At 47.5% G+C, this 26,206-nt stretch overlaps 1 protein-coding gene across 1 annotated transcript; it reads left to right on the top strand.

Annotated features, from left to right (window-relative positions):
- The first annotated feature begins 5,561 nt into the window (after positions 1–5,561).
- LOC133370605 (heat shock cognate 71 kDa protein-like) lies at positions 5,562–25,163 on the top strand. Its single transcript, XM_061597164.1, has 9 exons — positions 5,562–5,701; positions 11,963–12,172; positions 13,414–13,619; positions 15,112–15,264; positions 15,565–16,120; positions 19,305–19,507; positions 20,823–21,021; positions 22,134–22,366; positions 24,713–25,163. Exons 2-9 carry the CDS (start codon positions 11,968–11,970, stop codon positions 24,902–24,904), a joined length of 1,947 nt encoding a protein of 648 aa, XP_061453148.1. The 5' UTR covers positions 5,562–5,701; positions 11,963–11,967; the 3' UTR covers positions 24,905–25,163.
- The last annotated feature ends 1,043 nt before the right edge of the window (positions 25,164–26,206 follow it).

Genomic DNA, 26,206 nt, shown 5'->3' on the forward strand with positions numbered 1-26,206 from the left:
GAGAATAGACAACGGAAATCAATCGATCAATAATAAAACCCGTGAAACAATCAAATAATTTTAGTATGGTAAATAGTAATTGCAGATAGAACTAATATATTTATAGCCATGCAGAGCAATCCTATACATGTCTACTCAGAAGTAAGTTCCATTGAATTAAGTGGGACTTACTCCTGGGTAAATGAGTATAGGAATACAGCCTCAGACTGCAAACTTACGACACTTTCCTGGGGGTAACCCAGCTCAATGCAAGAGTTTATTTCTGAGTAAATATGCTTAGGATATTTACTAAAGAATTCACTAACAACTTGCACAGAATTACACTAGTATGTTCTTGATTTTAATCTAAATTTATGTTAGCCACTTTATAGATTATACTGTGGAAAGGTGAAGCATAAATATTTTAAAGAAAGAATAATATTCAGTGATCAAACACAAAACTGAGTAAAAGGTTGTATCTAGGGTTTACTCAGAGCAGACCCAGTGAAATTAATGGACCTAACTTAGGCATGTTAATTAATATCAGTGGAGTAGGACTAGCATTGGATATAACCAATTATGTTTTTCAGGCCCCACCTAAACAGATGGAGAGTGCAATCCGTTACTTGTCTGTTCAGAAGCCCCATTGAGTTTGACAGGACTCCCAGGCAAGTGTGTGCAGAATTGCAGCCTTAACAATGGAGCTTCGTTCTGAGTAGACATGTATATACAACTGCATTTTAGCTGCTGGATCTAGTGGATTTTGTGAAAAATGTTCCATAATCTCAGGACTCTGAAACAACAAAAACCATCTAGCATTTCCACTAATTTTATAGTACTTGCAGTGAATGGTTGCTTCTAGATCTCAGTGGGGACAGGGGACAGGGGACATGTGGGAGAAGATGTTCCCTTGAGTATCCCAGATCCAGACTGTAAACAGCTTTTAGGCAAAGCACCTTTAACTTCTCCACGAAACAACCTGGCAGCTAGTGGAGAATAGTTCTGTAGGTTCCCTATAATTGTCTTGTGAGTAAGCTGTGTTGCGCTCTATCAGACTTACTTCTGAGTGTATACATGTATGCAAGATCAGGTGGCAGGCACATAATGCACAAGTTCTTCCAGCCCATAACTCCTCTTACCATTTCACACTACATGGCAGCAAACGTGGGATTGCTACTGAACGTGCACTCAAGAAGAGGCCACAGGCAATCCATGTTAGTTACGGAATGTGTCTGCAAAATGCATAAGGTTTGTCCCATTCATATATTATCTTTCTGTTCAGGTGTGCACTAGAGAATTTCTAAGGGTACACCTGAAAATATAACTTGTGAGGCAGCTCTTCGGTGGTTTGGTGGTGCTTTAAAACTAGGGAAAGGCCATAGCTCAGTTGTAGCGCATCTGCTTTGCATGTGGAACGTTCCAGGTTCAATCCCTGGCATCTCCAGGTAGGGCTGGGAGAGCTTCCTGCCTCAAACCCTGGAGAGCCACTGACAGTCAATGAAGGCAATGCTGAGCAAGATGGACCAGTGGTTTGACTCAGTATGAGGCAGCTTCCAATATTGATGATAAAGATAACATTTCTATACTGCTTTCGTGTTCAAAGCACGTCACATACATTATGTAGTTTACATTTTGCTGATCTTACTTTTAGATTACTGAATTTTATATTGTTTTATGTACACAGGTTAGGTTTTTTTCTGATGAAGCAGTTTATAAATTATTCTAAATAAATAGATAATCCTGCAAGGTAAGTGGGTATTACAGGGTATTATTATCACCTCCAATATTGCAGATGGAAGGACTGGAGCTCTACCCACCTATTACCTTCGGCCCTTCAGATGATGCTGGCTGGGGTTGATGCGAATTGTAGTTCAGCAACATCCGAAGGACCAAAGGTTCTTTACACCTGACTCACCAGGACCCTTCTTTCAGCCACTAAGGGCCCCTTCAGGCTGGTGTCTTTTGGGGGGAGTGCATTCTGCAACATGGCACTGACAGAATAATAGTGCATTGGCAATGGATTTATAGTGGACTGTCCACACATCATCCACTGTATTCTATGATGCTTCCCCAATGTTACAGCATTATTGCTATCTGGATGGGCACTCTTGTACTATAGCACAATGAAGGTGACTCCCCCCCCAAAATATCTCAGCCTCTCCAGATATGCACCTTTTGCAGGCGCAAACTGCATTGAAAGTATTGATCATGCATAACCACCATCATGAGCACAAATCCACATGAATGCACAAATTTTTAAAAAAAGGTATCTAAAGGGACTCACAAACTTTAACTAGACTTTTTAAAAGTAATGGGGAACTCGGTGATAATAACCACATACATGTGGCTACTACCTACTATATATTGCAAACCACGTGGTGCAAAAAAACAGATAGCTCACATCTGGACCAACTTGTTGAAGTACTTAACACTCTGCCCAAACAGTTGAAACTTTTTTGGTGAAGCTTTTTCTGACGTACTGATGCAGCAATGGGAAAAGCTTCACCAGCTTGATTTCTGTTAGTTGTGCTGCAGTTTAAAGGCACAGCAACATGGCCAGTTAAAAAAAAGACACCCCCCCTTTCACCCCCCCCAATGAATCCAATAACAGGTGTCTGGCTGTTACTTCACATGTGAATGCACTTTTGTCTCTGTAGTTAAAGACAAGAGAGGGAATCTAGCGTATTCGCTGTGGATGCAAGGTGGTGTCACTCACCCCTGTTAGTTGCCTATGAGGTGCATTGAGAGGGCAGCCCCTTCGCTTCAAAAGGAGAATGGTATCAGTTTACGCTAGCTGAGAAGGTCAGAAGAGGTGAGCCGAGGCCACTTGGCTTTGCTGGGCATCTCTTAGACCAGGCCACAATGTCCAGCTGCTTAGGAAGAAGACTAGCTTGAGGGCCAAACTACCCGTGATGTTGGTCATGTGTTTAAACAAGCATGCTTCACTTGACACTCAGCCACTTTTATCTTTTTTAGAAAACAGCATTGCAAGGCCCTTATCCAGAATATGCTCCCAGTTCCACTGCTGAATTTATGTTTTCATTCATTCATATTCCCTGTATTCTCCCATGGAACTCCATGCTTCTCCTCACTCTCTGTTTTGTCCTCACAACAATCCTGTGAGGTAGGTTAGCCTGAGAGATAGTGACTGGCCCAAGGGCACTCAGTAAGTTTCATGTTTGAATGGGCATTTGAACCCTGGTCTCCCAGATCCTAGTCTGACCGACACTTTTTACCGCTATACCACTTTGGCTCTTTTTCTGTCTAAATGTAAATGTACCGCCTTCAAGTCATTTCCGACTTATAACGACCCTATGAATAGGGTTTTCATGAGGCTGAGAGGCAGTGACTGGCCCAAGGTCACCCAGTGCGCTTCATGGCTATGGGGATTCAAACCCTGGTCTCCCAGGTCATAGTCCAACACCTTAACCACTACACCACACTGGCTTTCCGTTTTCTGCTGAAAATTGTTTCCTCCTAGCCGTTTTGGGGACAAACAGCAGTGAGGTAGGAAGTGATTTTCAGCGGAAGACTAGTGCAGACCCACAATCTGGATCAAGAGTACATTCTGGACTCTTCCGGCTATGTTTTTTCCCCCCTCCAAAATAAAAGCAGGCAGGTTAAGCATGCTGTGTAGTTTTGCCCTTAAGTATGATTGACTGGACTTGAAGCAAAAACATCAACATTAACTAATGGTCCTTTTTTTTACCTGAAACACACCTGAGATCAGAAGCAAAAATAACATTTCTGTGTCCCTGTAATCTACTGCCTGAAGCAATTGCTTCATAGTAGGATGGGCCCTAAGAAGGATAACAACAGTTACTGAAGGATGTTGTTTTTGTCCAAGGATGGAAAAGTACAAGATAAGATACATTACTGTCATCAAGGGGAATTCAAATTATTGTCCCAGAGGGTGTATGTTTCCCTGTAGCTGCTCTAGACACTGGAGCACTAGAAAACTTGTGCTAAAGGCACCCATAAAATGCACTTAACAGGAAAACACATTTAGAGGATATTAAACAAATATTGTGTTCTCCATGAAATCAGCCATTCCATTTTCCATCAGTGGTGACTTCAGGCTACCTTTCCTGAAAGTTTCGTTGTAATTAAATCAGAACTGGGAGGGCATGATCCAACCCATGTTAAGCATGTTGCCGTGAGGCCCTCCAGATGGTGCTGAACTACAGTTCCCATCAGTCCCAGCCAGCATGGCAAATAATGATGGAAGTTGTAGTTTAGCAACTTCTAGAGAACTACAGGTTGGCTACCCCTGGTGTAAGACTTATTTTCTCTTCCTAAACACAGGTTGCCTGCATTCATAACCCCACTTACCTGAGAGTAAATCCTTATGAATTCTGTAGAATTACTTCTGAATAGACGTGGTACCCATTTACCTAGGAGTAACCTCCACTTGCCAAACAGAAACCAGCAGGTAGAAGTTATGGTGGTGTGGAATTTTAGAGTTGGGAGGGAGTTTAGAAGGCATCTAATCCAATCTCCCACCCCTAAATGCAAGCTGTTCTTAAATGCACAGGAGCAGTTAAAAAAAAAGTTAGCCACTCTCCTTCCCGGTGTTCACCCATTACAGCAGCCAGATATTTCCCCAACTTGCCTGGCACACTGAACAGGAGCAGTCTACACTGCAATATTTGTTGCAGACTCTTATTATTAGCAAAAGGCGAGGAGAAGGCAAGCTTACTCTAATACAGTAATAGGCAACCATTAACCCTCCAAATGTTGTACTACAACTCCCATCAGCCCAGCCAGTAGGGCCAATGGGAGTTGTAGTTCAGCAACATCTGGAAGGCCAAAGGTTCCCCACCCTTACCATAACACTTCATGAACTTAAGTATGCTACTTAGGACAAGTACTCTGCACATGGTCAGAAGTTCTTTTCATACCACATGTTCAAATGATGCCCCAGAGATGCAGATTATAGACATACTTCTACAACACCCTTCAGAAAGTTAACAACCAAACGTTTTCCCCTTCCTTCTCCTCCAAGGATGCAATCCAATACATACTTAACTGGGAGTAAGTCTCATTGATCCCAATGGAGCTTACTTCTGAGTAGTCATGTACTGGATTGCAGCCCAAACCATCTAACTTTAGTCACGAGCTGCAGTGTGCTGCTATAGCCTCTCTCCTGTCCTTTCTTGTCTGCCCTTCTCCCCAAAATAATCACGCCCCCCAAAGGATAAATTTAGAAACTCAACTCATAGCTCCACCGAGACAGTTTTATTTATAGGGCACTGAGTGTCAGAGCAGTTGCCGTGTAAACGAGGAAACGCGCGTAACCGGATCCCGCGACCCCTCCCTCCGTTTCTTGAAAGTTCCAGGCGAGGCTCAGTCCTGTCCAGAACAGCGAATGGCGATAGCTGACACTCAGCCCCGCCCCGCGCTCATCTCCCCACCCCTTTCTCTTCGAGGGACACGCCGTGCCGGGCTCGGATTGGACGGATCTGCAGCCAAGTCGAGAAGCTTCTGCAAAGTGTCCGCGCTCTTAAAGGGCGGGGGGAAAGAGAGAGAGATGGGGGGGGAATACACTCACACGAGTGAGAAGGGGCGGGGTGGGTTGTGTGTTTATAAAGCCTAGGAGAGGCAAGTGGGGGTGCGCGTGTGCCGAAGGTTTGCAGCTCCTGTGGAGTGTGGTGCATTTTTGAAATACTGGTTTTTATTTCTCTCCAGTTATAAAAAGAAAAGTGGTTACTGTGTGCATAAGGTAACGTTGCTTCTTTGCATGCATGCATTCATGTGTGGGAAGGATCAAAAGTTTATGTTGCTGCGTAGTTGTTGACAACTGCGCGCTTTTTTGGTGCTTTGCAGGCAGGGTAGGGCGGGTTTCCTCCGATCCCATTATGGATTGCAGTGGATCTTTCTCGTTCCCTCGCTGGAGGGACCGAAGCGCGGTTCGTTCCTGCAGATTGCGTTTCTCTACGCCGCCTTAAGCAAAGAGACCGCGTATGTTTTCGTTGCTGCGGTTTCTCTATCCTAACGGCGGGGATTTATCTCGAGCGGCTGGTTTTATCTCGAGATGCTACAGCGGGAGAGTGCTTCTGAGCATAGTACAGAGTGTTTTTCCTTCACCGCGGTGTCAACCACAAAGCCTGCATTAGGATCTAGGGTTGAAAGAAAGGGTTTTGTTGAGTTCTGGTGCCTTTTGAGTTTGGAAACGAATCGCTGTATTTGCTATCTTAAACGTTTGGGAAACGGCTGGATTTTGAACTGCCACTCCCCAAATTGAGGAGGGGTGGTGAAAATACCTCTGCTACTTTTTTCATAAAGTGGGGGGAGTCTGAGGAGGATGCGACCCTTACGGGTGCTGAAGTCTCGTTGCAGGATCCTTAAGCCGTTTTTTACTCAGAAGTTTCGTCTCGTTGGCTATTCTGTAAAGGCGACTCCATTGCAAACGTTGCTTGGGTTTTATTCTTAGGCACGCTTCATCCAAAATGCAATCCTATACGTGGCTCCCCGGAAGCAAGTCCCATTGAATTCAGTTCAGCTGTCTCCAGATACGCGGGTTGGGTATATAGTATTGCAGCTAACATATAGAAGTGAATCTAGTTAAAAGCTCGCTTCAGATGCATGGGATCGAGGCTGCGAATCAATCCTGTTAGTGAAAAAGCGCAACTGCGTTTTAGGAGGCTTAAAGCTGCGCGGAGGCGTGCCTGAGATCGGCGATTATTGCTAATTTTGTGTAGTTAAATACAGGGGTGGGGGTAGGAGGGCAAGAGCCCCCCCCAGTATATTTTGCCCACCTAGAAATATGATTTGTCTCTTTTGTCGTCCCCTGATTTTTTTTCCTGGTGCCGCTACTGGTTAAATAGTGGAGGGGAGGAGGGAGGGTCGATCCGGGACTTCTGGTTCCGTTTTTGTTGGGGGTGGCCAACCCGTCCTGTCACTTTTTGGTCTTAGCGCTTTAAAATTGCGGTCAATTACATAGATATTTACCCTGGAAAATTACAGGCAGACAATCTTCCAGCGTGTGGTACTTGCAGTCCTTTGCAAGAGGCAGCCGCTCATTCCAAAGAGGACCTTTGAACTAGCTGGTGACTTCTGCTTCGCAATGTTTAACCATTTCCTTCTTCTGCTTCATTATTATTAAATCTATTTGTCCCGGAATGGGTCAGGCTGAAGGGTGACTTAAGAATCTTTGAGATAAATAAAATACAGATGGATACTGATTTGATGTACATCTTGCTCTGTCTTAAGGGGCTCAGGGTAGCAAACAGTGGTCCTGTGAAACTTAGTAGTCCTGTTGTTGTCTAGTGGCTCAACATCTAATCCCCTTCGCTTTTCAAAAGGTAAAAAAAGAAAGAGCTAAGAACCGATATCTGCCTATGAATCAGTGAACAGTTCCCTGCCTGTAGGGAGTGGACCTCTTAAAGATTGCGCACTAGGTGTTATTACTTTCTTTTATCCCGCTGTCTTACCCTCGGAGTGGATTCTTAAAGGAGAAATTCTGATAGCTGTTGCCAACTGACAAGGGTGAAAACTGTTCTTCTGCATTAAGATGCTACTGGAGGTCGCTGATTCATAGGGCCACCATAAGTTGTGATTGACTTGAAGGCACATGACAACAACAAATGCGTTAAGAGGCAGCAGGAATTGGCAGCTGAAGCATTTCACTATGTGGGCGAGAGGCATTTCTTATCCTTTGCTAATGTTTGCAAATGAACTAGGCTGGTAAAAGCACAGTTACAGAGAGGCTGGTTGGGAAGCTGGCAAAGTGAGTTGCAGAGGGTGATAATCTAATTTACCATTCCTACTCTGACATAAGTCCTGTTGATCCCGATGGGGTTTACTCCTAGGTAAGTAGGGTGTCAAGATTGCAGCCTGCCATATTCTTGAAAACAGCTGTTAAAATAAATGAAAGTTACTTAAGTCCATGGATTTTTGTGGGTTTATTCTGATCATGACTAAAGCTGGATATCACCGGAAGTTTAATGTGGATGAATTCAGTACACATAACACACCTACATAAACCTGCTTGGACAAACTTCTAAGGGTAGAGTGTTGGTTTCACCAGTTGTCCTGTGCCTGACTTTGCTGCCTTTGGGGTTGGGGTGGAGGAGCCTGGCATTATGGGCAGGTTGCTCTTTTTTTGCGACTTGTGGGGCCAGTGGGACTCGGTTGCCCCGGAGATGCAAATCCATGTCTCATTTCTAGAAGGTGGAAGGGAGCTGCTATTTAATCCCAACTTTTAGTTAAATGTGGCTAGAGTAGATCTTTTTTTACTATTCCATAAATGACTTTTGGGAATGTGCTATGCTGGGGACGGTGCCCAGAAATCTGCAATAGGGGGAGGGGGAAGTCTTGGCTGTTACTATGTCATAAGGACCAGCTTGAAATGATCTGTTCTCAGAACACATTAACTTTTGCTTTGAGAATTTAAAAGCGTAGTTTTTTAGTCTTCAAAAGGAAAAACTTTAAATGGTGAAATTTAGGTGCCCCCCCCAAAAAAAACCTAAATATAGGACCTTGTTTCATGTGCTTAACATTGGAAACGAGGTTCAGTTTTTTCAAATGTTACTACTGTTTTTTCCAAGGCACTCAAGTCAGCATACACAGTCCTCTTCTTTACCTTCCCCCATGTGATTGTTGATGGGGGCATAGCTCAGTGGTAGAGCATCTGCGTTGCATGCAAAAAGTCCCAGGTTCAATCCCTGGCATCTCCAAGTAGGGCTTGGAATGTCCCCTGCCTGAAATACTAGAGAGCTGCTGCCAATCATAGACAGTACTGAGGTAGATGGTCAAACTCAGGAGAAGATGGCTTCCTTTTGAGGTCCGCTAGGCTGAGAGTGACTAACGAGATTACCAAGTGCCCTTGTGGTCTTGTCACCATAAACCAGGTTTACCGTGAATCAAGTTTCTCCTGAGGGAACCTTTATCCCTCCAAATGTTGTTGGATGGCAACCCCCGTCACCCACAGCCAGCATACTCGGTGATCAGGGAAGATGGGAGTTACGGTCCTGCCACATCTGGAGGGCCACTGGCTCCCCATCCCTTCTGTAAACTTTGCCCCACAGGTTTTGAGGCACAAATATATTGGGAAGCGGCATGTCTTGAAAGCCCCTCCCCGCCAAATTGAGATTATGCCTGATGGTACTTAAGTGAGGGAAAAACACTCTTAACTGCAAAAGTGTAGTGGCACATTCGGAAGTGCAGGGTCCCTTCATGTTAATCACAGCCATGCCTCCTCCCCCTTTTCTTGCTGTGGAGTTGAGAATGAATGATAATGCCTAGAAACTTCTCAGTAGCTGATTCACCACCTTTCACTTTGATTGGCTCCAATCCATAGGAAAGGGCAAGGAAGCACTCATCTCAGTGGTTAACACACACCCCTTTCATGCTGATTGGCTTGTAGGATGCTGGAGACGTAGGGAACCTGCTGGGATTCTGCTCCCAAAAAAGTAAAGGGTCTAAGACACACACCCCAACACCCTGGTTGACTACACCCCTGCTTAACTATGCCCAGAGGTACCTCGCATTGTTCCCTAAACTCAGCATTATTGTTAATAGGTTTGGTGGACTCAGTTGCTTTTTCCTCCAACTATTAGTATTTGGGATCTTAAGTGTGGGGAATGGGATTGCTAATACCGCCCAAACGTTGGGGGGGGCTCTTTAAAAAAAAAAAAAACTCCAGGGAAGGAAGTAGAGTCTAGTAGGTGGCTTTCCAGGTCGTATTGGAAGTAAAGACTGCTTGTGTAGCAAGAGAGAGGCTATAGGGTGAGGGATCATGCGCTCCTTTGCCTGGAGCAGTTTCTTGGCATGCTCGCTGCAGAGCCTCAGTTTCGTTTCAGCCGCAGTCTCTCAGCCCTCCCTGCAGCCGAGTTCTCGAAAAATCTTCACTGCCTAGGCGAAGAGCGCATCGCGTAAGATTCCCGCCCTTCCCCACCCCCAACTGCTGTTCCCGCCCCGCCCTGTTCCCAACACAGAGCAGCGCTGGGCACTGCCTGGGGTGTGTGCTTTTTAAAAGCTGATCTCAAGCAACAGCTGTGCCCTTTAGACTGGCAGCTGCCAGTCATGCCCTTCCCTGCGGTTGAGAATAGGATCCAGGCCTGTTGTTTCAATTCCCAGTGCCCCTTTCTTCGCCCTACACCGTGGCTTCTAAACCGCCGGCGGCTGCATCTGAAAGCAGAGCCTTGAGCCCCAGTACTTTGTAAAAAGGCTGTGTGCGTTTTGCCTATCTTCCGGTGCTAGTAGTAGGAGCTCTTAAGAGTGGTACTGCCCCATCCACAGAACATGTAGAAGGCAGTATCTGTTTACAGGTTCATCCGTGGAAAGTAGGAATAAACATCTCGATCTCCAGCTGTGGTTTTGCAGCTGGAGTTGCTCTCCCCCCCCCCCCCTCCAAAGCTTCTAACTGTATTAGTATTCTCCATTCAGAGGCTGCTGTCTGGTGTAGAATCCAGAGCTCTTCCACAGATAGGACTGTGTTGCGCATTTCCAAGCTGCTTACAGAGGGTTTTTGAGCATGTACAGAGTGCTTCAGCAGTTCTAGTCTTGTGGATCTTTGGAGTTAAGACAATAGGAGCACTCAAGCTTCTTCCTTGAGCCTTAATTTTGGGCAGGGCAGCTAAAAGGCACCTGCAGCAAGGTTGCTGCATGCAAGCTGCAGCAGTAGTTTTTGGTTCTCATCTTCCAGGCTGGCTTGTGGAGATTTTTCGTTTGGTTATGTCTGAGACTGTTATGGCTTTTTCCATAGGGTTTTATTCAATGTACAGTCACAAAAACATCCAGCAGAGGGCAGTGCAGATGTTTTATACACATAGCAGGTTCTCTGCTGTAACACAAGCTACTAAACCAGCCTTTCCCAACTACTGGGCCTCCAGATGTTGTTGGACCACAACTCCCATCAGCCTCAGCCAGCATTGCCAATGGTCAGGAAAGATAGGAATTGTGGTCCAACAACATCTGGAAGCACACTGGTTGGGAAAGGCTGTACTAAACTAATAGTTTTTTTCCTGTAACATAGAGCTGAAGCTGCACTTGTGTCAATCTTTGCCTCTGCTTTGAGATTTTTGAAACAAACACAGTTCATCTCCCATCAGCCCTAGCCAGCATGGCCAATGGTCAGGGATTATGGGAGTTGCAGTCCAACAACACCTGGAAGGGGGCACCATATTATTCTACCTCTTCCCCCTTAGTCTCAGAGTTGATCTTGGAGAACTCAACAGGAAGGAGGATGGGGGCAAAACCAGAACTAGTTGGCTGTGTCTATCTGCCATTGGTCTTCCTGCCTTCTGCCCTACCTGTCCCAATGGGCACTAGTTTCCACTGGGTAGTGTCAAGGTCCATGTGTCCCAGACCACATGGAAAAGAGCTTGGAAAAGTTACTTTTTAAAACTACAACTCCCATCAGCCCCAGGGATTGGGCTCGTGGGAGTTGTAGTTCAAAAAAATAACTTTTCCAACCTCTGGATTCACGTGGTGGTGATGAAATGCCTTGTGCTACCATTTTACTACAGTAAATTTATTACTAGTTAATATACATTTACCATTTATGAAGGAGTCGGAGTCGAAGGTCTGGCATACCGACTCCACAGCCCTGGTTTTAAGTGTGTACTCGACCACTGAGCAATGTCTGTAACTGCCCAGGTGACAATGATCTGGGACAGGGCCTTCTCAGTTGTGATTTTCCATTTGTGGAATACCCTCCCTAGTGAGGTGTGTCTGTCTCCGTCTTTATTAACCTTTACCAAAACAAACCCATTCCTTTTTACTCAGGCATTTAGTGGCTGAAAGATCTGTCCCTGGCAACCCTGAAATTATTAGCTGTGAGAGGAGGTGATTTTCAAAAGAAGTTTTAAACTGTTTTCCGAAGCTTGAATTGTATTCTGTTTTTGGTGTGTTTGCTGCCCTGGCCTCCTTCAGGAGAAAGGACGGGATTTCATTTAATAAAGTAAAATACTAATAAATATGGTTATGAGCCGTTCTCCGCTGCCTTGCATTAACATCATCAACGTATCTTCCCTTACAGCCAAGATGTCCAAGGGTCCAGCTGTCGGCATTGATCTGGGGACCACCTACTCCTGTGTGGGCGTCTTCCAACATGGCAAGGTGGAGATCATCGCCAATGACCAGGGCAACCGCACCACCCCCAGCTATGTGGCCTTCACGGATACGGAGCGCCTCATCGGGGATGCTGCCAAGAACCAAGTGGCCATGAATCCTACCAACACTGTCTTTGGTAAGAACTGGGAGGGGTGCCATCCAGGGATGACAGCTTTGTTCTACACCCAGGCTGAGGAGACTGGCTGTGTCCTTTTCCCAGAGATACTGTTGGAGGCTGGATTTATTCTAGTGCTGGCTGTTCTGGACTACAACTGCTGACTGTGTGCGGCCACATTTGCAGCATACATTTAGCTCTTCTTAATAACAGTCATGGCTTCCCCCAAAGAATCCTGGGAAGTGTAGTTTGTGAAGGGTGCTGAGAGTTGTTAGGAAATCTCTTTTCCCTCTCAGAACTACAATTCCCAGAGTTCCCTGGGAAGAGGGATTGGTTGTTTAACCACTCTGGGGAATTTGTAGGTCTGTGAGGGGAATAGGGGTCTCCTAACAACTCTCACCACCTTAACCAGCTACAGATCCCAGGTTTCTTTGGGGGAAGCCATGAGAAGTGGTTTCATAATTCTTTGAATGTATGGTGTGGGTGGTGCCTATGTTGCATTTTAAAGCACAAATTCTGGATGCAGCCTTCTGGGGGCTACATGCCCATGATGGATGGGGCCAGAGGCAACCATGAGTTGACCAGAGGTGAGGAAACTAGGCCTGAGAGCCAAGTACAGTCCTTCAGGCCTCTGTCTGGCTCTCAGTACTCTTCATAGGCCACGCCCATCCCCAGCTCTACTCCACCTCCTTAAGTGCTTTTGCTTGGTCAGACTGTCAGCTTGAACTGGGGTGCTACCCCTGGCTTTCCTGGATGGGGAGACAAGTGTAGAAGCCTCTTGACTTCTGCACAACTGGAACGTCGCTGGAAGAGTTGCATCCACTTTGCTTCACCCGCTTCTGCCTCTGGCTTCACCTTCCACTGGCCACGCGGCCCTTGGGAAACTTCCTGCAATGACATGCGGCCCTTGGGCCAAAGGTAAGGTGTCCCACCCCTGGAGAAGAGCAAAGGATGTTTTCCTGTACAGCAATCTGTATTCTAGCCATGCAAAACTCAGAAGGTCCTACACATAGGCGCACCCCTCCCCTTCCGCCGTCCGGGCAAGCAAGAGTTGCAGTTCAAGAACGCGTTCTAGCCAGACAAAAGCACTGGGGCAGGGCCAGTGCAGGGGTGTGGTCTGGACAGAGTCCCAAGGGCTGAAAAGAGGGGCTCCTGAGGTTCCCCATTCCCGATTTAAGCACAAGCCTAGTAGCCATCAGTTAGTAGAAACTGTTTATTACTCCTCTGAGAGCCTCATCTCTGGCTGTCTTTCTCCTTTCCAGATGCCAAGCGCCTTATTGGCCGCCGTTACGATGATCCCGTGGTGCACTCAGACATGAAGCATTGGCCCTTCCACGTGATCAATGATGGGGGCCGTCCCAAAGTGCAGGTGGAGTACAAAGGGGACACGAAGAGCTTCTACGCCGAGGAGATTTCGTCTATGGTCCTCACCAAGATGAAGGAAATCGCTGAGGCCTACCTGGGCAAGGTGGGTAGCACAACTGATGTTGGCCTAAGCTGGGGGGGGGGTTATACGGTATAAGTTCTGTACGCAAAAGGCTAGATCCCTGGCCCGAGGAGCTTGCAATCTGAATTCTGGCTGGAGGGGGACAAAGGATGGATAGCAAGGGGTGAATGTGAGCAGGTGCATTTACACATATCCCCGCGGTTAGAGCATCTGCTTTGCACGCAGAAGGTTCCAGGTTCAATCTCCAGGTGGGTCTGGGAGAGAACCCTGTCTGAAATCTCTTGAGATCTGTTGACAGTTAAGACCCCATCCACACCTCTCATTCCACTTTAAACAGTCATGGCTTACCCCAAAGAATCCTGGGAAGTGTAGTTTGTGAAGGGTGCTGCTCTCCTCACAGAGCTACAGTCCCCAGAGTTCCTGGGAATTGTTGCTCTTTGAGGGGAATAGGGGTCTCCTAACAACTCTCAGCACCTTTCACAAACAACACTGTCCAGGATACTTTGGGGGAAGCCATGACTGTTTAAAGTGGAATAATAGTGGAATAAATGTGTAGTGTGACTGTGGCCTTAGTGTAGGCAGTAGTGAGCTAAGTGAATCAATTGTGTGATTACATATAAGGCAGCTTTCCACATTGCTATGGATTTAGGTTTGGCTGTGATTGGGGGCCAAGTGTGAGAGGAATTCTCTATGGGAAAAGTGGATTTTGAGAAAGGGTTTAAAGTGTGTGTTTGGGGTGGGGGGGAAGACGCAGCATAGGCAATCATACCAGAAGGTCCACCTAGCACAGTACCGTCTAGAGCAGGGGTACCTAGCCTGATTTTGGGCTGAGGGCCACATTCACCCTTGGCCAGCTCTGGGGCCCACATGCCCAAAGTGGTTATGGCCGCTTCACATGCTCTCACACATGCGCTCTCATGGGTACACACACAGGTCCTCCTTCTCAGGTGATCTGTGCAGGTCACCTGAGACTGGGTGCCTCCCCTTTTCTGCTTGTCAAATCATCACCTGGGGAGAGGGACAGCTTGCGTCCCCATCAGGGTGCCGAGCTCTGCTCACCCCGGTGGTACTTCTCGTAATTTTTTTCTTTTTACCACTGCCACCAAAATCGGCAGGGTCTTGGTTGCTGGGAAGAATTGATTGGGAGGCCGGATTAGTCCCCCTAACTTGGGGTTAGCCGCCTTTGGTCTATATACCTCCAGAGTTTCAGGCGAAAGGTGGTGGAGCTCTGGGCCTTTCACATGCACAATGCTTGGAGTGTAGAGTTAAAGAGGGAAAACGCACAGGACAGGACACAACTATGAAATGAAGACAGAGAATCCCCTTTCCCGCCCCCAACAGCACAGGGGAACGTTCATAGGTTTGTATCCAGTGCTAGTCCTACTCAGTAGAGACTCACTGAAATGAGTGAACATGATTGATTTGTGTCGATTAATTAATGGGTCTACGCTGAATAAAACTTAGTTGGTTACAGCCCCTAGTTCTTGCTGACCTTCCTCCTCCTTCACCACAGACCATTAACAATGCAGTCATTACCGTCCCGGCCTACTTCAATGACTCCCAGCGACAGGCGACTAAGGACGCCGGCACCATTGCAGGCCTTAACGTCCTTCGCATCATCAACGAACCCACAGCAGCTGCCATCGCCTATGGCCTGGATAAAAAGGTGAGAAGGGATTTCGTCCTTTTAATTCTGGCTAGCTTTGGGCAAAGCTAAATTGACAGAGGCACATGCATGGTGTTTCTTTGTGAGGGGCTAGAGCAAGTGTGGCGAGCCTGTCGCCCTCCTGATGTTTGCTGGCCTACAACTCCCATCATCCCTGATCATTTCTGTGCTGGCTAGGGCTGATGGGAGTTGGAGTCCAGCAATAGCTGGAGGGCCACAGGTTTCCCCACCCTGCTTCCTGGGCTGGCGGATCCAAAATAGGGTGGAATTCTGAACTTGTTGGGACATCTCATTTCATAGGTAGGTGGAGAGCGCAACGTCCTCATATTTGACCTGGGCGGTGGCACTTTTGACGTCTCCATCCTGACCATTGAGGACGGCATCTTTGAGGTGAAGTCGACCGCGGGGGACACTCACCTGGGCGGCGAGGATTTTGACAACCGCATGGTGAACCACTTTGTGTCGGAGTTCAAGCGGAAGCACAAGAAGGACATCACGGACAACAAGAGGGCGGTCCGGCGGCTGCGCACAGCCTGCGAGCGAGCCAAGCGCACCCTCAGCTCCTCCACCCAGGCCTCCATCGAGATAGACTCCCTCTATGAGGGCATTGACTTCTACACGTCCATCACCCGTGCCCGCTTTGAGGAGCTGAACGCCGACCTCTTTCGCGGCACCCTGGAGCCTGTAGAGAAGGCCTTGCGTGATGCCAAGCTGGACAAATCTCAGGTGCACGACATCGTGCTGGTCGGCGGCTCAACCCGCATCCCCAAGATCCAGAAGCTTCTGCAGGACTTCTTCAATGGCAGGGAACTCAATAAGAGCATCAACCCTGATGAAGCGGTGGCTTACGGTGCAGGTAAAGAGTCATGCTGGACGCAGTAAGCCCACTGAACACCAGTTGCTGGGAACCGCAAGTGGGGAGAGTTGCTGTTGCACTCAGGTCCTTATTGCGGGCTTCTAACAGACATTTGGTTGACCACTCTGAGAACAGGATGCTGGACTAGATGGTCCTCATCTAGCAGGGCTGCCCTTATGTTCATGCCAAAGCTGGAATCCAGTACAGCAGGGCCCCGCTTACCGGCGTTCCGTTTTGTGGCATTCCGCTCATGCGGTGGCTTTCAATTCGGGGAAATTCCCCGTTTTAAAGCCAGTTTTGCGCTTTTACGGCGTTTTGCGGCGTTTTCGCGTGACGCGGCCCATTATAGTCAATGGGTTCCACTTTACGGCGGGGGCCTGGTCCCTAACCTGCCGTATTAGCGGGGCTCTACTGTATGGGGATTGGAACAGTCATAGAATCATAGACTAATAGAGTTTATTTTATTTATTTTATTCTTGGATTTATTAGTCGCCCATCTGGCTGGTTACCCAGCCACTCTGGGCGATGTACAAAACGTGTTAATCGAAGTGATTCAGTAAATACGATGTTGGACAGGCCCAAGTTGTATTTCTCTCATGCAATTTAGAATACATTCCGAAGCACGCCCCGCTGAACACCCCAGGATGTATTTCTGAGCTCCCAAGATCCGAAGAGCCATATTCCCATTGCCCTTCCACATTCATCCAGCTGCAAAAGGCCTAGTCCACCTCATCCCTGAAACAACTGGCCAGACTTCATGACCCTTTTGAATTCGTTTGCATTACCCAAGGACTACAAGCCAGGATGTATGGTGACCTTCCCCGCCGGGAGCACAACAACCCTGTGAAGTTGGGCTGCGAGGTGGCAGCAACCCCGGCTCGCTCCGTGAGCTCTATGAGTTGGAAGGGGCCTATAAGGCCATCGAGTCCAACCCCCTGCTCAGTGCAGGAATCCAACTTACAGCATACGGGTGAAGCAGTCGGTCAGGATTTACTAGCCAACTGACCATACCACATACCGGACAAAGGACACGTCAAAGGAAAATGCATAGTATGCAGTAGAGGAAGGGAACCTTTTTCAAATCCGAGAGCTGCATTCCTTCAAGGGCGCGCCAGTGATGGGTGGGGCCAGAGGCATAAATGGTTAGAGCAACATACACAGCTCTTCCATCTCTGCACAGTGGGTTATGTTCCAGCCAAGTAAAAGTTGGAGGCTTCTTCACACTCCATCGAGGCAAGCAAAAGGCATAGTCAGAGTTTAAGGGTACATTTCCAACCAGGCAAAAGCAGACACTGGGAGGAGTCTAGGGAGAGTCCCCAGGACTGGATAGAGAGGCCGAAGGGGAGGGGTGTATTCAACCCCTGCCCCTCAGGTTCCCCCTCCCTCTTGGGATAGTGTCAAAAATAGTTCTCATTAAGCATTAATGGTATCATCTTAATAACAATGCGTAGGAATGCTGACGAGAGTAGCATTGGCATCAGCCCGCCCCATCAGCACAAAAAGCAAGTAGCGATTCATCTGATCTACCAGGGAGTGTCCTCGTTAAGGGAAACCGTAAGTGTTCCCTTTAAGCTTTATAAAGATGTGGAAAAGTCTTTTACAGGAGTAGGATTCTTTAGTAGTGACCTTCTAAAGCCACAGACAGCATTGCATTATGCCTGGCGCACACACACACACACAAAAGGGATTTTCTGTAACTGGGTCTGACGAGCAACTTGAGTGGGGCAGGTTGATGATGTCCTTTGGAAAGGCAGGCTTGGGGATAAGAAGGCCCTACCGCACTCTGGCTGGAGAGAGGTTGCCCTGCTGCAGGCAAAACTGCTTCTGCAAGATTTACATGAGAAGGGATGCTTTCTAGCGTTCAAACCCACATTTGCTTACAAGAATACATTTCTGCACTTGTCCTACAGACAGTCTTTAGCTGGAGCTGGATGATGGGGGCTGATTGTCCCATTCAGAGCGTTGAAGATGGCGTAAGAGGACATGTTGAGGTCTGCGATAGGAATCTGCCTTATTCCTGGACAGGCGATCCATCTGGCCCACCAAAGTCTACGAAGGTGGATGGCATCTGGTTCATCAGAGGAAGAAAAAAGGGGGGAAACCCCCAAGACTCCAAAATGTGTATTTATGAAAATAATTCCAAAGCAGTTTATTAAAAAGACAAGTCCAACGCGTTTCGGCCACCTTATATTTTGGCCTTTGTCAGGGGCAAAGATGGAAAGTAAGATACTCGGATACTTTCCTTTTACAAAGAACCTTTAGCTATACTGTTTGAAATCTCTTCAGCAAAAGTTACTTTCCATTTTCGCCCCTGACGAAGGCCAGAATACAAGGTGGCCGAAACGCGTTGGACTTGTCTTTTTAATGAACTGCTTTGGAATTATTTTCATAAATACACATTTTGGCGTCTTGGGGGTTTCCCCCCTTTTTTTCTTCCTCTGATCCACCAAAGTCTTCTCCAGCCTTGCTCTCCAGATGTTCTTGGGCTCGCATCAGCCCCAACCAGCATGGCCCAAGGGTCAGGGATGATGGCAGTTTTAGTCTAGCAACACCTGGAACGCACCAGGTTGGGGAAGCCTGGTTTACTCTGACTGGCAGCAGCTGTCCAGACCCTTCAGGCAGAGGAGTCTTCCCTGTCGCCTGCCACCTGACCTATGCAACGCGGGAGTAGGGAACCTGTGGCCCTCCAGATGTTGCTGGACTGCCTCTCCATCGGTCATGCCAGCTGGGCCTGTTGGGAGTCCAGCATCAGGAGGGCCCCACATCCACTACCCTTGCTGGGTATTACCCTATAATATATATTATATTACCCTATAATGGGGTGCTGGGACTTTTACAGTCCACCCTACTTAACTGTTGAAAAACTGGCAAAACCCATTAAACAGAAGTGAAGGTGGGATGGACCGTACAAGTCACAGCACCCCATTATATATAGCAGGGGTAGTGAACTTTTCAGCTTGTTTAATGGGTTTTGCCAGTTTTTCAACAGTTGAAGACCTCAGAAATCACCTTGTTAGACTCCAACTCCCATTAATCCTGGGTAATGTGGCCAGTGGTCAGGTGTGCTGAGAGAGGTCCTCCAGGTGTGGCTGGACTATGCCAGTTCCCCCATTCCTCTCTTAACAAGGTACCTGCCTGTTGGCTTAGCTGCTCCTTGACCCATTGCACTCCTCTTTCCCTCCAGCTGTCCAGGCTGCCATCCTTTGTGGAGACAAGTCTGAGAACGTGCAGGACTTGCTGCTGCTAGATGTCACGCCTCTGTCCTTGGGCATCGAGACAGCCGGCGGGGTGATGACGGCCCTCATCAAGCGGAACACAACCATCCCCACCAAGCAGACCCAGACCTTCACCACTTACTCAGACAACCAGCCTGGAGTGCTCATCCAAGTAAGGGCGGGAGGGAAAACGCAGGCTCTGGTGGCAGTGGGTGGCCATGATAATGGCAGGAAAGGATACCGGGATGCCTGCCGAGCATTGCATTTTAAGAGTGAAGGCTGAGAATCATCAAAATAGTGGGTGGAGGGGATGCAGGATCCGATCAGGCACTGATTTGGCTGATCTAAGCTAAGGGTGGCTTATACAGTGGCCCAAATAGAAGGTTAGAAGTTTAGTGCTCTTTGCCTTCTGGTTCGGGGCTCACCAACCTTTTTTGGAACTGTGGCCACACTTGCAAAGCGAAGCTGTCGTGGGCACCACATGCCTATTGTAACCGAGCATGCGCTTCAACCGTTCTGTTGGCTATAGTAGAACGTGCCTTTCAAGCCTAATTTCAGCGGAGGGAGGGGACCCTGTGGGGGCCAGGGAAGGCCCTTGTGCTCACCTGGGTGCCATATTGGTAGCCCCTTGCTCTGGATGGTCCCACTTTTCAGCTGTTGGGAGAGGGGGGTTGTATGCCTTTCCTACAGGGGAAGAAATTCCCTGTATGTAGAAAATTAGTGTCAGACAGCACTGTGACTCAGCCCAACTATTTAAAAAAATATATGGAGGAGTAGTGGGTGGGCGAGAGGTTGTGGGGTGAGGGACTGTCTCTTCCCAGCTGTGTTGGTTCTGGCCAGGCTTCTAGTCTCAGACCGGCTGGAAGGTGCACAGTTGGGGAGGAAAGAACCAGAGGTGAGATGTCAGTCACTAAAGCAACTGTGTACAACAGACCTGAATTTTAACATATGTCTGCTGCAACTGGGCCCTGGGAGAAGGGTTCAAACCTAGTATTTCCCCCTAGTATTTCATACTAGCTCTCTATATGCAGGGAGTCTGCACCCAGAAGGTGGGGGGGGGAGATACCTGTCTGTCTACAGAAAAGTAGCACATCCAAAAGATTCATCCCAGCTTTTTTTCCTGACAATGCTAGTCGTCTACATGTAGGAAGATATATTTCTCCTAGAGCTGAGGGGAGGGATTTATTCATAAATTCTCTTGCCACCTCCAGCCCCAAATGAAACAGTCTAGGAAAAGCTGTACAGCAATCAGTGGTATAAACTGGCCTCTATTAATGCTACTTGCATGGGAAGGAAATATAAACAGTGCTAAGTTGGAAGGGGAGTATGTACAGAGCTCAAGACAAAATTTCATGCACAATCCAACACTTTGTCCATACTGAATTTTTCGCGTGGAGTGGTATGTGTGTTGGGGCGGTGTCTCATGCTTTGCTTTATAACCTCATGTTCTCATTTGTCTCTGTCTCCCCCCCCCCCCTTGGCGATAGGTATACGAGGGAGAGCGTGCCATGACCAAAGACAATAATTTGCTGGGCAAGTTTGAGTTGACGGGGATCCCACCTGCTCCTCGTGGCGTTCCCCAGATTGAAGTGACCTTTGACATTGATGCCAATGGTATCCTCAACGTGTCTGCGGCTGACAAGAGCACGGGCAAGGAGAACAAGATCACAATCACCAATGATAAGGGTGAGTGTGCTGGGTGGGTGGTGTGCAGCCTCTGACTGTTGCCTGTTGCATGCATGCGTTTTCAGTGCGCTTGGAACATGGATTGGGTAGCGTGTGGCCCACCAGATGTTTCTGGACTCTTAAGCATAACCATTCCCCCAACCGTTGGCATGCTGGCCACAGCTGATGGAAGCTGAAGCCCCAGCAGCAACTTGGGTCCAGGATCAGGATGGAGGGATCTGTCGGTTCTGGTTCTCTCAGTCTCATCTCATCTTCCAGCCTTAAATTCAGTTCTCTGCATTTCTGCAGGAATTCATAATATATATATATTTTTAAACTTCATGAAATTTCTTCTGCATTTTAGTGCAAATTTCTCATAAAAAGCATCTTTTATATGCAGCTTTGACTCATGTAAACATTTTTGCAAGCAATATGATGCATTTTTGTAAGTTATTTTCATTAATGTATTCATTTGTATGTACACGTTCCCCTAAAAGATGCATTTTTGCAAACATTGGTTGGTCGGAGAACTGCATTGCAAAATTCAAATAAGTGTGAATTTCGAAGGAGGGCAGAGTTCGGTTCTCATACTGCTTCAGAAAGTGCGGGCCTCATCATTTTGACCTTAAATGAAAACTGAATCAAATTTCTCCCCCATCTCTAGTCCAGGACACCTGAAAGACTGACTGCCTGAGACCTTGTCTCCCAGCTTAGTCTCTGAGCTCATCCAGAGAAGAATTCTTAGTTTTCCTCTGTGTTACAGAAGCCCAGCTGGTCTCAACTAGAAGTTGGGCATTTAGTGTCCACTGATCCTATTCTGTGGAACACTCTTCCAGCAGAGATTTGGCCGGCCTCCTAACTTTTGACTTTCAGACATCTCTTGAAGACCTTTTCATGCCAACAGGCCTTTGTAGCTGTTCTGATTAGCCAGTCATTTTACTGATTATCTGTATTGTTTTTCATTGAGTTTTATGTTTTAGTGTTGTCACTGCCCGGGTATTTTTATGATTTGGTGGGCTCTTAAATATTTCTATAAATAATAACAGTAAACATCTGAAGGGGCTGTAGATGCTTCCCCATCCCCAGGTTAAAAATTGGTAATCAACTTGAGTGGCTTCTCTTGTGTGTTGCAGGCCGCCTTAGCAAAGAGGAGATTGAGCGTATGGTCCAAGAGGCAGAACAATACAAGGCAGAGGATGAAGTCCAGCGGGAGAAGATTGCGGCCAAGAACTCCCTGGAGTCCCTGGCTTTCAACATGAAGAGCACGGCGGAGGACGAGAAGCTCAAGGACAAGCTGTCCCCTGAGGACAAGCAGAAGATCCTGGACAAGTGCAATGAGGTCATTTCCTGGCTGGACAGGAACCAGGTGAGTTTAACAGGGGGAGTTGATGTGAGAGGTGGCAGTGGCCTGGTGCATGTCTCAGACATCATTTCCTACTTGGGAAGAAATCACATAGGGGGAAGGCAAGAGGTGAAGGTAAGTATAACTGCATGAAGCACATCCTGAAAGCATCAAAATAAGAATGCAAGGATGGGGGAATCTGAGACTCTCTGTATGTTGTTGGATCACGACTACTATCAGCCTTTGTCAGTATGGAGAACTGTAAGATGATGGGAGTTGGAGTCCAGCAATGTCTGCGATAAAGCAGTGTGCGGTAGCAGAAAAGAAGTGTGCCCTGGTTTTCTTGGTATAGCACTGCAAATTCCTTTACAGGCAGATAGATAAGGCCTTGCTCTTACTACTACAGAGGCATTATAATGGCTTCCTTCCAGGTTTTACTGGGAATTGTAACATCGTAAAGTGCTGAGAATCTCTATTGGGCACCTATTGTAGTTTTCCCCCTCCCAAAAATAAACTACAATTCTGTGGCGGGGTAGGCAGTCTGGTGTCTCCGAACGTTCTATCTAGACTACGACACCTATCATCCTTGCCCGTTAGCCATGGTGGCTGGGGCTGATGGGAGTAGTCAAAACATCCGGAGTGCACCAGGATCCCTCCTTCTGTTTTCTAGGATTAAAAAAGTTACTTAACTCAGCCTGTTTGTAGTAAGTATAGGCATCTAGAGTTGGGCCTTGAACGGTGGGTCTGTTTTGTTGTTCAGTGTTCCACTAGGGGGCATCCAAGCAATGTGTCTTTACTTGGGGCCGGGAGACAGAACTTCCCCTTTAAATCCACTGGAAAATCAAATATGTCTTTTCTGAAGCATGGCCTATTGGGGAGGGATGGCTATTAACCATTAGTTAGACTGATGAGTGCTCTTGACTTTCAACTAAGTATAATACATGGCATGCTGACTTTCCTCTGAATCAGTGGAGCCAGTTGCAATTCAAGAAGTGTAGTCCATCATCCCCAAACATCTGGATTTAAGAGACTGAAAAAGTAAACCAAAATGCTGAAGTTTGGCAGTTAAAGAATATTTGGGGGGGGGAGTGCAGAGGCAATGCCACAAATTCCCTTTGCTTCATCATCAGGAAATGCATGATGAAGCCACAGTGGGAGAAGCTACTCATGTGGTCCTTGTGATGCGTCCTTCCCTGGCTCTCCCTGTCAGGTTCCTACCTGCTCGTGGTTACTGCCTGTCTCTAGGCACCACCAGGGACTCCACCAGTCCGGACCGCACTCTCTTATGGTTTACCTATCCGCTCTAGCACAGATCTCAACAGATCCCCCTGCTAGGCAACCACCAGTAACGTCCCAATACTAGTATTCCCAGAGACTCTGAATACTGGTATTGTTATTCTCTTCACCGCTGCCACCATTTGTTACAGTTCCCCTTCAGCCTTGGTCATTACCTTACCCTCCCTTCTGGTCTGTGAAACCCCATCCAAGGATCAGGCCTTTGGTAAACCAAATTAAGTATTTATTACAGATAACAAAGCTAACAAGATTAACAAGATTTCTTCTTAAGGCACATAAGCATATGGTTTTACTCAATACTAATCTGAACTCCACCCCCCTCCTTCTCCACGCTCTCCTGGCAAACAACTCTCTCAAACCCCACCAAGCAATCCACTCTTTCTCTTCTACCCCCCAGATTCCACTCTCACTCTTCCTTTTATACATTCAGCCATTTTAAACACTCAGCCAATCATCTCGCATTCTACTGCCCATTCACTCCCCCTCTTTCATTCCACTTACCATGTATCTTCTAAAACAACAACACTTACCATATATACATTAATATAGGAACATCACAGTCCTCCACAGATGTTTCTTTGGATTCCTGCTCTCATCAGGCCCAGCCAGCATGTCCAGTGGTCAGGGATTATGGGAGCTGTAATCCAACAATGCTGGAAGGACCACAGGTTCCCCAACCCTGAATTAGAGGGTCTAGCTCCAGGGACAGGGTTGTGAGATGTTCCTCCTGATATCCATATATTAAGAACATCAGAAGAGCCCTCCTGGACCAGACCAGAAGGCCCATCTAGTCCAGCTTCCTGTTCTCACAATGACCAACCAGATGTCTCTGGGAAGCCTAAAGCAGGACGTGACTGAGTGCCACAATCATTCCTCTCCCCACTTGTGATTCCCAGCAACTGGCATTCAGCCTCTCCAACAAAGCTAACCGAGTCCCTGCTGCTTCCTTCAGGAGCAGGGGCCAGGCACTAAAGGTAGATCCCTTTGAGCTATCTTGGAGGGCTTTTTCTCAATCGCAGGAGTTAAGAATTGTCTTAATACGTTGCATCTCTTCTTCTTTGTTTCCCCTCTCAGATGGCAGAAAAGGAAGAGTATGAACACCAGCAGAAGGAGCTGCAGAACGTCTGCAACCCCATTGTTACCAAGCTGTACCAAGGGGCAGGGGGCATGCCTGGTGGGATGCCCGGTGGCATGCCTGGGGGCTTCCCAGGAGCCGGAGGGGCTGGCGGTGGCTCTTCTGGCCCCACCATCGAAGAGGTGGATTGAGAGCCTTCCTTCTCCTGCTGAACCCTGCACGTCGGTGGGGAGCAGCACCAACTGTCCTGGATTCTGCTTCGCTCTGTCTCCTTCTGCCCTTCCCCTCCCCATGAGTCTCTGCACATAAAGGAGCTTGTTTACTCTCTTCCCAGCCCCCTCTGCTCCACCCCATTTGTTTCTGCTCTGTAATGGAGTTGAGCATGTCTCCTTACTGCCATACTGAGACTTTCTAAGATGGTGTTCACGTGAATAAATTATTGCACTTCTATTGTCTTGGTGCCAGTGTGATCTGTTGGTCTGTGTGTGTATGTGTGTTTAAAGAGGTTTGTGTAGAAATCCACAAGGTTGTAGCCCATACCAAATCAGCTATCAGTCACTTGATATGCTAGTAAGGTTGTATGACCTGTGTTTGGCACAGTCAGAGCTTTGCAGAGACCAACCATCAGCTGATGCCTGCAAATCCCTTTTGGCCCAGCCGTTCTTTTAATGCAGTGGTTCCCAACCTGGGGGCCGGGAAGTAATCCAGAGGGGGCCGTGAACAGTAAGTAAATGAATTATTATTATTTTTTAAAGAAGTCTTCACTCCCTTGACACTGTCTGCTTCCCACTGGCACTGCACATGACACCTCCCCCTTGCTCCAAACAAGAGTGGAGGCCTTTTGCTAAATTGGCAGAGTGTCTTTCAGGCGCACTAAGGGCAGGCATCTGCCTATAAAACACATGGCAGATGCCAAAGGAGGCTGAGGGTGGAGCTACCAGGAAGAAGAGGGGATTACTATCACTGATTCCTGTCTCCTTGCACTGCCACTACTGGCAACGCCCTTGCTTAGAATGAGAGGAGAGGGCTTTTCATGAAGGAAAAAGAAGCAAGGCTGCAAAGAAAGGCTGCTTTCCCCCTTCCTTCCTGGCAGCCAGCCTGCCTCCCTGGGGGGAGGGGGTCACAATTTTTTTTCAGCTTATAAAGGGGGTCCCGTGCTCATAAAGGTTGGGAACCACTGTTTTAATGTATATATGGGGTATAGGACAGGTAGGTATGGCTTGGCCAAAGTGACCTCACAGATCAACTGGCTGTTGCAATTGGTCATGCTGTTAACAGTTGAGCTCCCTGCCATCTGTGCAATTATAAAACCCATGATGCGGTGAGGCATGCATGTCTTGGCGGCAGCATGCATCATATTGTTCTCATTTCCCATCTCTAAAAGGAGGAGCTGGAGTTGAGAGGCTCCAAGAAAGCAAGTATTATGGTGGACATTCAGCTGAGCTTACGCACGCCTGCCAGAACCAGCAAAGATAGTGTAATGTAGTTTCTTG

This window comes from Rhineura floridana, chromosome 15 (assembly GCF_030035675.1).
Source record: "Rhineura floridana isolate rRhiFlo1 chromosome 15, rRhiFlo1.hap2, whole genome shotgun sequence".
In the NCBI taxonomy this organism is placed as follows: Eukaryota; Metazoa; Chordata; class Lepidosauria; order Squamata; family Rhineuridae; genus Rhineura; species Rhineura floridana.